This window comes from Myxine glutinosa, chromosome 5, assembly GCF_964187855.1.
Source record: "Myxine glutinosa chromosome 5, kmMyxGlut1.1, whole genome shotgun sequence".
In the NCBI taxonomy this organism is placed as follows: Eukaryota; Metazoa; Chordata; class Myxini; order Myxiniformes; family Myxinidae; genus Myxine; species Myxine glutinosa.
In genome coordinates this window covers 34,238,000-34,250,334 of record NC_136265.1, presented here as the reverse complement: position 1 = coordinate 34,250,334, position 12,335 = coordinate 34,238,000, and the positions used below count along the sequence as shown (strand labels likewise).

Here is a 12,335-nt window from a genome sequence, read left to right as displayed (position 1 = left end):
AATATCACAGCACAGAGCCCATGTAGTGCAGACTGGCATTCAGGACTGTGGCTACGCGCAGCTGGTCATGCCCAAGTAGAGCCTTCACCTGGCCTGGCCTCCAGAGGCCATCATCAGTTTCTACATTTGAAGTCCCATCTACGTGGAAGCTGATTTGCCGATGAGGAACTGGCCGAAGCAGTCGAGATGCGGCTGAAGGAGGAATCTGAAACTATGTTTCACTGGCAGCTTGAAGGACAAATGAAGCAAGTGCACGGAGTGCCTCGTTTTGAGCAACTAGTTCCCCATACTTTTCTCAACGTCCTCTTGTATAGAAACTACCCGTTTCGTGAACGTTTCGTTCCCCCCCCCCCCTTCCCACGCCTCCTCCCCCCAAGCCCTCCCCCTTCCACACATCTCCCTGCTCTCAAATGTTGTGTTTGTGTGCTTCCCCTTCTCTCCCCATCTTGTTTTCCGCTCCCTCTTTTTATATATTTTCTTTGTCTGGTTGATTTGTTTGTGAAGTAAATGTTAGCTCTTTCACGAGCCTCGATTCAGTATACAAAAAAGAAAGAAAAAAAAGTCCCCAACTTGTGTGGCAGGTTTTAAAAACATCTATCACATATTTGTAAGTTCAAGGAAAGGTCCTCGAAATGCTCCGGTATGCAAATGGGAAGAAGATACTCACTCATTGGGTTAATGCTGCGAGGTTGAGCCTGTTGCTGGGGAACTTGTGGCGGGGTGTTTTGGTAGGGTATACCCAGAGCAGCGTACGCACGCTGCATGGAGCTGGGATCGATGGCACTCGGGGGTGTTAGCGACGGAGCGTTCGGCTGACCTGTCGTTCCTGTGTTCACGGGCCCCGTCTGTGCCAATGAGGGCCCAGGAAGCAATGCTGAAACAAATAAAACGGCATCAGATTTAATTTAAAAAACGTTTCTCCCCATGTCATCGCATGCATTCGACCTTCAACGTAATCAATCAAAAACTGCTTTAGCTTCATTCACAATTGGTACTGAAAATCCATCAATTGTTGAAATGGAAATGGGGATAAAGACATCCTCCGTGTGTTTGTTGCCCAAGCCGTGTGTGCAACTGCAGTACAAATTGATGCATCTCAGCCTGTGAGTGACACAGGAGGCCCTCAAGACCAGAAGAGTAACATGTTGATACGATGGCCGTCAGGATGGAGCCAGAGGTTATATACTCAGCAATGAAAAAAAAGCAACAAAATGGTTCGTGTTAAAGACTCCAAAGTGCTGATGCAACGGGGCAAAATAAGGTAAGGCCCCGTTTCAGACTCTTTTGCTCCGATGAAGGGTAAAGTCCGAAACATCAGCACCATGTGATCTTTTACGGCGGATATCTTCAACTAATGTAGTCTCATGTTTTAATTATCTTGTACTGCCAATGCAGAGCACTAGGTCTTTGTTGGAATTACCAACTACATTTGTACTCGGCGATGAGTCGTCTAATCCATGTCTGACTCCTAGTCCAACTGTCTTCGCAAGCCAAGAGGATGGTGCAACAGCGAGTGTGCGGTCCCTCGGAGAGAACAAAAATTCCAAATTCCTCCCCTCTTGTCCAGAGGCAATGCATCGGCGGCACAGCAAATCCTCGGTAATGGTACAACCAGCAGGTCAAATTCCGGTCAATAGTGAATACATATGAGTTATACGTTCAATCAAAACTTTTGTGAGGCTGAAAACCAATGAAAGAAGGTGCAGTTCGCAGACGACTCTTCCTCCTCTTGACTCCACCCAAAACACCTCTTCAAATGGAACAGTTTGAAGGCCAAATGACCCAACAAGTGTTTAGGAATTTTCGCACCTATGAAGAACATTTCACCCTTTAAACTTGCTCACAAAGTTGCTTGAACAATCACAAACCACAGCATAAAAACATTCCGTTATGGAAGTTCCTCAGAAAATTATTCCCCATCTCCCCTCACCAATAAATAATTCTGAAAAATTTGAAAAACATGCACATCATCCAACAAAATTAATAACATCCCACTTTAACACACCTTTTGTTGGCAATCTGTTTTGGTGATATTGGAACGATATTCAATTTCAAATTTAGCACACTGGTTGCAGCATTATTGAGGTGTGGCTGTGCCGCTGATGTGGCCGGGAATCTCATACAAAGTACAGATCAGGCCGACGCAACCCCATGATAGTTCATCGTCTGATCATGAATCAAACCCAGGCTACACAGCTCTTTAAGGCAGGTGTGCACCCGCTGAGCTATCCTGTCAGCTCAGAGAACGTCAAGAGGCGAATATCCCAGAATGGGCAGAAATAAGCACGAACCTGTTCATATAAATGGTGAAATGCTGGTAATTGTTAATAAACACATATACCTGGACACTATTATTGAGAACAAGCTGACGCCTGATGAAAGTCAGGATTCTGTGCATGATAAGTCAATGCAAAGATTGGATCTTCTCAGGAAGTTGAATCCATTTGGTGTTCCGCATGATGCGGATGTTAACCAAGTACTTGTTGATCAGTGTTTTGTCATATATTTGGTTTCTTGGTATATTTATCTAAATGAAAGACATTCGTGGGTGGGCCTTCAATCTGTATGGTCTCTTTATTTACGAGCGTTGAAAAGGAAAGAAAAGGAATGGAGAAGGTGGATCAGACTCGGCAACGGTTGCTGGAGTGAGATGTGCATGGAAGAAGTTTCGGGAACTGAGTGACGTGCTGATGAGGAGGGGAGTGTCGTTGAAGCTGAAGGGAAAGGTGTATGCTGCGTGTGTGAGAAGTGTTATGATTTATGGGAGCGAGACATGGGTAATGAACGTAGAGCAGCAACGAAGGCTGGAAAGGGTGGAAATGCGAATGGTTCGGTGGATGTGCGGAGTGTCGTTGAGAGAGAGGAAGACAAATGATGAATTGCGAAAGATGATGGGAATAGAGCCTGTGATTGATGCTGTGAAGAGGAACAGGTTGAGATGGTTTGGTCATGTGTTGAGGAAGGATGAAAGTGACTGGTTGAGAAGAGTGACGGAAATGAATGTAGAAGGAAGTAGAGGACGGGGAAGACCGAGAAAGACTTGGCTAAAGATGGTGGAAGAAGAAATGCGGGCAAGGGGGTTAACAAGGGGAGATGCAGAAAATAGGGCAAAATGGAGAAGATTGTCATGGGGACCTTTAGCCATTAGCAAGGCTAACCCTCGCTCTAGCAGGGAAAATGGCCTTAAAATGCATGTTGTTGTTGTTGTTGAAAAGGAAGTCGATGCGTGCATGTACCAATGAAAGCCATTCGTTGAATGGTTTTCATACTAAAATATGCAATTTGGTGTCTTTCTGTCTGATCATGACACATTCGGTCGTTACTTATCTAATCTCAACCAAACTTGACTGAAGGACTAAGGGTCACACGATGGAGGTCGTAGCAACTTCATCCCCCACCCCCCTTCCCCAAAGGAATTGTCCGCCTTGGGAGAAATCCGTGTTAAGGTGTATATCCGTGTTATGATAGTCAATCGTGGCGTTTTCCCAATTCAGCTTCTAATACAAAGAGTAATAACAACACCAATGATAATAGCATAATATTAATGTTATTACAAAACAATAATGATACAAATAATATCCCCCCCTCCGCAAGGGGTGTTTCCTCCTTGGACAAATGCTGTGTTCAAGTCAATAAATAGCTTAGATTGGGGCAAGCCCACCAGAAGTAAAAATATTACAAACCACGAACAGATATGATTACCTTTTCAAACAGTTGCTACTGCTGGTGAACACTGAACTGAAAGAAATCTGGAGGAATCCCGACGTCCTTGAGGCATCACATGTTTATCCTGTCCACCACAGATGAACAGACTAGAGCCTAGATCTACAGTAATCTATCTATCCCAGAAAGTATAACAACACAACCCTTCCTGCCACTCCCGTACGGGTGTTCATACTAGTTTGGAAAAATTGCCATCGGGGACATCCTTTCGTTCTATGCTTATCAAGAAGAACATTTTCAAAAAGTCATTTATCCCATGTAGAATTCAAATGCTAAAATCTAATTCTTCGCCATTTTGCTATTTAGTCTATCTTCCATATTTTACTTGCTATTCTTATTCCTTATGATGCTTCATCAGCTCATCCATGCGATCTCCCCCAATAAGACTTGGTTCAAGCACAATGCATACAAGAGAAACTGTGGCGAGCAACTGACATGTTCACCTGCATGTAATGATGCGTGTGTCAGTCAAATCCAAGAGCTGTGCCAGTGACAGTTTGATAATTTACTGATGGTGGCAAAAAGCGTAAAAGGCACAATCGTTGTGGGCAACCGTGCCTCCTCAAGTGGGAACGTTACAGTGCATCTCACATGATGTTACATGAAATGGCACACGCCAAGACTGAGGGAATGGACGTAAAGTACTCCTCGGCACACCTGAGCTCCTCACCACATACAAGGCTTTCATCCGCAGCTCAATGGAATACTGTTCTCCCCTATGGGCCGGTGCTCCTGCCTCACACCTAGCTCGGCTTCACGCTGTTGAAACCAAAGCTTTCAGAATTATTGGAATCTCCCGCGATGAAGCTATCTCTGAGGGCCTTTCACTCACTCACCGCAGGCAGGTAGGTGGTCTTTCTGTCTTCTACCGACTCCTCTCCGGCCTTGCACCCCCAGCTCTCTCTGTGCTCTGTCCCCCAAATATTCCTACAGGTCGCACAAGATCTGCCAGCAACCCTCTGATGGTTAAACTGCCGAAATCTCGGCTCTCTGCTCACCTTCACTCTTTCATTCCTCTTTTCTCCCGCCTCTGGAACAAACTCCCTCACTCCCTTCAATCCCACTCCTCCCTCCAGGTCTTTAAAACAGCTGTTCACCACCATCTCTTATCTTCCCCCATCCAAAACCTTGATCTTTTCTACCCCCGCTAATTCACCCCAGATCCACCTTGTTTGAAATTCCAACTTCTTTCCTGGAAGTCCTGGCAGTGTCCATATGTTTTATACCTCTCCCACCGCCCCCTTCCCATGCCTCCCCCCCCAAAGCCCTCGCCCTCTCTCAGATCTCTCGATGTCTCCATGTCTCTCGGTCCCTGCTCTCAAAGTTGTGTTTGTGTCCTTCCCCCTCTCTCCCCATCTTGTCTACCGCTCCCGATGTTATATGTTTTGTGTGTCGGTTTGTCTTTCTGTGTGATTAATGTTCGCTCTTTCACGAGCCTCGATCTTGTATACAAAAAAAAAAAAAAAAAAAAAAAAAAAAAAAAAAGTGCCTTCAAACGGACACAGGAAGCTTCATGTTGGTGCTAAACACCCACCAAACTGGTGCAGAGAAGATAGATTGGAAAAGAGGGAGTGAAGGGGAGGAAAGGAAGGATAAGGGAGGGCAGGCGAGTGTACGACAAGAGGGAGAGAAAGGAGATAGATGAGGAGATAGGAGGAAGTGAAGGGGGAGAAAAAGGAGGAAGAACAAAGCTCGAATGGTTGTGTGTGCGGAGACGACGGATGGGAAGAGGGAACAAAAAGAATATGTATCGTGCTTAATAAACCAAACAGGTTCAATGGCAGAATAACTAAGGCACAAACCAGAAATCAAAACTGACCCCATAACCACCACCCTCCCCACCCCAATCCCCACTCCAATCCCTAATTGCCAGTCAAGTATTCGCATAGGAATATCCGTATTTCATCAGGATTCAGACCTCACCTTGTTGCAACACATCATATACAGCACCAAGGCAATTTCACATTTCTGAGTTTCTTTTATGGAGTGATGTGCATAGGCCACGAGTACGGCAGCAAGAGTGGAAATGAATATCGGTAAAAAAGAAAAAAAGAAAAAGGTAAGTGGGTGTGGGGGGAGGGAACAAAATTATAACTATGATAGCAATTATTATGACTCAAGTAAGTCATGGTGTTTCAGATGAGCAACACACATTGCTGATTACGCTTGTCTCCAGCGTTCTTGAGCGGTAGACACACAGGACAGTCCGGCCGCGTGCAGTTTTTCCAGTGGGAAATGATCTGCCGTGATGAGGCACAATGAGCAACTGTGGGGGGCGGGAGAGGGGAAGAGGAGGAGGAAATAAAAGCAAGGAGTCAGCAAAACAATAGATGAGCATGTGGTGTTTTAATTAATTTGTACAGGAAATGCTCAATTCGCTGGATTTCAGCCGGCAGCAAGCCAGAAAGAGTCAATGTTGGGGAGGAGGTTGGGGTGGGGGGAGTACAGTGGTCAAAATAATACACTTAAACAAAGATTGGTATGCAGTGTGCCACTGTAATCCCTTTAACGATAGATGTGGACTGCATTTAGTCCATGTTAAATGCACAAAAGAAACATGCCAAAGGAAATTAAGAAAACTATTGGTGGTGACTCACACAAAGAAATGCTAAGGACATCACTCAATTCCGCCACAAAATAACAAATTTTAAAGAAACTAAACGAAGACATGAGTGACCCATTTATCATGACGGAATAAAGGATTGATAAATCCACAATGTACGACACAAAAATATGCCGAGGCAAGCCCCAAAATATTAACAGGAGTTGCCCCGAAAACATTACTGAGGAGGCTCGGCCACTACTTGCCAATAGGTGCAAGGACGTTGCGGAAGGTTTACACATGAGGAGTGAAGATTCAGTTTGTAAAGCAGGTCAAAATTTCCACCAGTCAACGTCAGCCTCAGCCTCAGCCAATTCGGGAGAACCACTTTCCATGCCATATTTCTAACCTCAGACATGCAGGTATTATTTATTGTGTGTTATTTGCAGCAAAGATGGATACCCTAATATCTGGAATTGGCCGAACCCCAGAGTCCAGTGAAGTGAGGCTTCACCGATGCAACCACAATAACAATCGAAAGCAAATGTTAAATAAAGACATGACAAAGTGTTGAAAATGAAGACTAGAAAGCATCTGCAAATACAAAGCCCATCCGTGTCCGCGTTTGTATACAGACATCTTCTTCTTCTTCTACATGCTCAAAATAACGAAAACAGTCTTAAAAAAAAATAGAAAATGAAAATGTATGATTTTATGCAGCCTTGACCTTTGAGCTTTAGATCGAAAAAAAAAATATATATATATATATATATATATATATATATATATCATCTTCTAGCTTTTGATTGGTGAACCAATTCTGTGACCCAATATGCAAATTCTTAAATTTCAGGTCAATTAGACGAAAATTGACGATTTTATGCAACGACCTTTTGATCTAAAAAACAAAAACAAAAAAACAATCAACTCCTACCTTTACATGAGTGAATCAATTCAGTGACCAGATATGCAAATTATTTAAATTTCAGGTCAATCGGGTGAAACTTAGTGATTTTACGCAACACTGACCTTTGACCTTTTGAACAAATTATTAATTTGCCTTCTCCATAATCTTAAAATAAAGCTTTGTTGAGAATTTGATGACAAAATCCAAATGGTAAATTGAAATGTCAGGTCAAGCGGATGAAAATTAATGATTTGTGAAGCTGACCTTTGACCTTTTGACGAAATTAAATTGCGTTCTCCACAACAACAAACAACAACAGGCATTTTAAGGCCATTTTCCGTGCTAGAGCGGGGGTTAGCCTTGCGGGCCCCATGACAATCTTCTCCATTTTGCCCTAATTTCTGCATCTCCCCTTGTTAACCCCCTTGCCCGCATTTCTTCTTCCACCACATTTAGCCAAGTCTTTTTCGGTCTTCTCCATCCTCTACTTCCTTCGAGATTCATTTCCATCACTCTTCTCAACCAGTCTAACTTCTCAACCGAGAATGAAGGTGTGTGAGGTTGAAAGAGGTGACAATGAGGGGGGCATTAAAAGAGAGGCTGAGTATGGTAGAGGATGATGTGGTTGAGCTTGAAAGTGGTTGGATGTCAATGAAAGACAGTCTGTTGGGAGCTGTTGGTGAGGTATGTGGATAGACAAAAGGACCACCGAGGCACTCGGAAACATTGTGGTGGGATGATGAAGTTGGAAAGAGGATTGATGAGAAGAGGAAAAAGTTCAAGGAGTGGCAGAAGGCGAAGGGTACGGGGGCAGAAAAGGACAAGCATGAAGAAGGCTGCAAAGAAAGAGGTAGCAAAGGCGCAGGAAGCATGTAGGAAAACGTTCGGAGAACGCTTGGATTCGGAAGAGGGTCAGAGAGCAGTATTCAGGATTGCAAAGCAGACAGTGAAAGAGAGGTGTGATGTGATGGGGGTGAGTTGCTTGAAGGATGAAGTGGGACAAATCGTTGTGGACCCAGATGGAATTAAAGGAAGATGGAAAAGATATATGGAAATGCTGTTGAATACAGAGAATGAATGGGATGGCAACATAGAGAGTAACCCAGTTTTAGGATCGGCAGAGAAGATAACTGAGAAGGAAGTCGAGGACGCGATAAAAGCAATAAAGAGTAGAAAAGCGGGAGGGCCGACGGGAGTTGTGGGAGATATGTTGAAGGCAGCAGGAAGTTGGGGTGTGAAGAGAATGACAGAGATCTGTAATCTGGTGGTGAAAGAAGGCCGCATTCCAGTGGATTGGTAACTGAGTATCCTCGTCCCTCTATACAAGGGGAAAGGTGACCCTCTGGACTGTGGCTCGTATCGAGCAATAAAGTTATTGGAGCATGGAATGAAGGTATTGTAAAGGGTGTTAGAGAGGAGGATAAGGAGGAAAGTGAAGATCGACGAAATGCAGTTTGGATTTATACCAGGAAGAGGAACGACAGACGTGCTTTTTATTGGAAGGCAGTTGCAGGAGAAGTACATGGAGAAGAGAAAGAAGTTGTTTCTTGGGTTTGTTGATCTGGAGAAAGCATTCGATAGGGTTCCACACAAAGTAGTGACATGGGCATTGAGGAAGTTAGGAGTGGAGGAATGGTTGATCAGAGTTGTGATGGCAATGTACGAAAGAGCGCGCACAGTGGTAAGGATAAAGGACGGGAACAGTAGTGAGTTTGAGGTGAAGGTGGGAGTGCATCAGGGGTCGGTACAAAGTCCACTACTATTTGTACCTGTGATGGAGGTGCTGGCTCGGAATGTATAGGAGGGTTTACCGTGGGAGTTGTTGTATGCAGATGATCTGGTGTTGATTGCAGAAAGTATGGATGGACTGAAGGAGATGAACAAGTGGAAGGAATGTATGGAGACAAAAGGTCTGAAGGTGAATATCGTTAAGACGAAGGTGATGGCAAGTGGTAAAGCATGTGGTGAGGTGGAAAGAACTGGGAAGTGGCCGTGTGCTGTGTGCAGGAAGGGTGTCGGAGTAGGGCGGGTCATACTCAGGTGCCAAAATGAATCCGAAGGAAATCCTAACATGATGGGTGTCTATATTATGTTTTTTTATGGGGAATTCAAATATGAGTTTATTTTTTGGATAGGATAACTCTAACCTACATCAATTTGTATTTCTAAATTGCCAATTTTACCCTTTCGAACCCCTTTATAAGATATTAAAAGATATAAGGGAAATCATTCATATTGACACAGCCAAATCAAATGTACATATTTATTAACAGGTGAACTGCATGTATATCACTGGTTACAATTACAAAGATCAATCTCCTTACTTCTTGTACTTTACCAGGTTGCACAAGTCCTGCTTTGACTCATTCTTGGACATCAGCCACCTGCTGGTTTCCTGAGCCCTGATGCCTCCATCCCTCTTTTCCTGTGAGAAGTACTTAGCAGAAGCCTCAGTTACCATTTTAACAACCCTCTCAATGCTTTGTGCGTGGGCAAGGCCAGTTGAGCACCTCCATGGGGGTGTTGATGAAGTTCTTCACCTCCGAGATGCTTATAGTCGGCAGGCCAACCCCAGGGAATACGATTAAAAAAACTTTTGATGGCATTTTTTGTTAAAAGCTGACAACCAGGCTAGAAAGTATCAGTATGGTCCAGGCTTTCAGAAACACCCGGTTGCCAAAATGAGATTTGACCTTGAAGGTCAAATTTGGGGGGTCAAAGGTCAAAAGAGGTCAAATTTTCAAAAAAATTTATTTTGTCTTGTCCTTTCATATTACATCGAGTTTGGTATGAAGACATCTTCGAAAATAAATGCCAAATTCTCAATAATGTGTTGCTTTTTGTGTTACTAGGGCATGCCCGTACTATATCTATGATCAGCTGACAACATAGATGTCAACGAGTCGACAATAAGTGGTCAAGGTTCATACCATTGCACACAGTGGAATGCTTGGCAACGCGGACCACCTCCTCCAAGAACTCCTGTTAAGCGTGTGCACGGACGAGAGAAGGCTCTGAGAAAGGAGACTGTCGATAAGTTGCATGATGTCGATCCCCCCAAACTACCTATTGGCACAAGAGTTGAACCCAGGATTCCGAATGCTTCTAGCATTGAACCGAATGACTGGTTCAAAAGTAGTCCATGTAGGAAGGCAGCAACATGAATGACTCACGTCTGGGTAATCTCCAGGATGGACACAGGTAATGGCTGTGCTGTTCCTCCATGGGCAGCATTCAACGAGTGTGTGAGTACCGTAGATCCACCAGTGACGACGGTGGGAATGGCACCGATCCTCAATGCTACTGCGGATGAATATGGGACCATCACCACGATCATAAACCGATTTGTCCAGCTCAGCAGATACCTTGGACAGCGCCATACCATCGTTTTCTTCGATCAGCCTCTCTATGCCAAAGCAAAGGAGATTGTGTGGGCTTCTGAAGAGTACAGCGAAGTAGTTGTCCTGCTTGGTGGTCTCCATATCTCCTTCAACTTCCTTCGGGCCATTGGTCAGCAAATGGAAAGTGCAGGCCTAGATGATGTGTGGGTGGAGTCTGAAATCTTTGGACCAAATGCTGCCAAGTCAATGATGGATGGGAAACACTATTACAGGGCTATTCAGGGACATATCTGGGCCTATGAAGCCCTTAGTCGGATCAAGTTTGAAGCTTTCTTGGATTGGCTACAGCGGCAAAATCCTGAACTCCATCAGGAACTGGTTGTGCTTCGATCAGCAGTATCAGCATTGTTCAAGAAATATGGTACGAGAACCCGAGATGAATGTCTGTTGAATGCTGTGACTGAATGCAACGAGCTCCTCGACCGTACAGAATATGTAGAGAAAGCTGACGAATTCCACGCCATGCTGAAGCAGAATCCCAACAATGCCTTCTGGTTGCAGTACCTTGAGATGGTGGAAATTTTATTATCATTCGTCCGCGCTAATCGAGATGGGGATTGGTTGCTCCATCTTGATTCATTTGCCGAAATGCTACCATGGCTGACCATATATGACCATGTCAACTATGCCCGGTGGGGTCCTGTTTACCTCACTGACATGAGAGGACTCGCACAGACCGCACCAGAAGTCCACGAAGAATTCCTGGCAGGGAATTTTGTAGTGAAACGACACGCAGGCAGATGTAACCAAGTTCCAGTTGATCAAGCCACTGAATGGATTAACAAGGTATGCAAGCTCTCAAATGGTATAATTGGCATCACACGGAATGACACGGCAAGAGACAGGTTCTGCACAACTTGGTCTGAAAGGTCGCAGATATCAGAGGACACCATGCGTCTATTCGATCTTCGCAACGACGAATCGGACGAAGATTTCTCAACTCGTAAAGATGGTCTTCCATCCAAAATGACACGGGATTTGGATGCGGTGTCCAAGCTTGAGGCTCAGTTCCGACGATTCAAGGCGTTCACAATATCCGATCAAGACGACGCAACTCCCACTATTACACAGCTGAAATCACTGACTACCAACGACATTGCAACCGAAGAGATAGCTGCAGACCTCCTCACTGCCGACCAAAGGGGGAAAGATCTCGTGTTGAAGAATGTGAAGGAGAGATTAGTGGAGAAGTCTGTACCTTTTTTCGATCGACAGAAACGCCAGAAATCGAAGACGTTCGCAACCCTCTACGAGACACCGGTGCAGGATGGGAAGCAGAAGGTCACCAAGACAATCAAAGCGGACAGGCAACTGATGCAGAGATTGTTCAATGCGGCACAAGTTGGGCGAGAAGTAGATATCCACAATGTACTGAAGCATGAGCTGTTCGTTGTACCACTTAGTTTGGCTAATACGGATAAAAAGATGAGAAGTACCCAAAAGTCTGCAATGCTCCCCCTGCTAACCACTGGTCTTGGGATAGAGAAAGTCAAAGGGGCACCGGAGACCACAGGAAAAACCTGTATCATAATTGATGGCCATGCATTGATACAGTCCCTAGGAAAACCACCGAATTGCAAGACGTTTGGTGACTATGCCAAAACCTTCCAGAGGACCGTGTTGAAGCAGTTCTGTGGCACAGTGTCCAGGATCGACATCGTATTTGATCAGTATAGACTTCTATCGATCAAGTCGACTACACGAAGCAAAAGAGCTGGGCAAACGAGACCAATCCATAAGGTGATCAACCGGGATGATCTTC

At 44.6% G+C, this 12,335-nt stretch overlaps 1 protein-coding gene across 5 annotated transcripts in view; it reads right to left on the bottom strand.

Annotated features, from left to right (window-relative positions):
- Positions 1-12,335, bottom strand: part of CREBBP (CREB binding lysine acetyltransferase) — a 239,121-nt gene that overhangs the window by 137,351 nt on the left and 89,435 nt on the right. For 4 of the 5 annotated variants that reach the window (XM_078777854.1, XM_078777855.1, XM_078777856.1 and 1 more), the window contains exons 5-6: positions 5,876-5,989; positions 668-874 (exon numbers count right to left, since the gene is read on the bottom strand). In XM_078777854.1, coding sequence (XP_078633980.1) covers positions 668-874; positions 5,876-5,989 — 321 coding nt within the window. Of the gene's footprint in view, positions 1-667; positions 875-3,702; positions 3,791-5,875; positions 5,990-12,335 lie in introns of those variants that run through there. The other variant, XM_078777858.1, reaches the window with a different exon arrangement.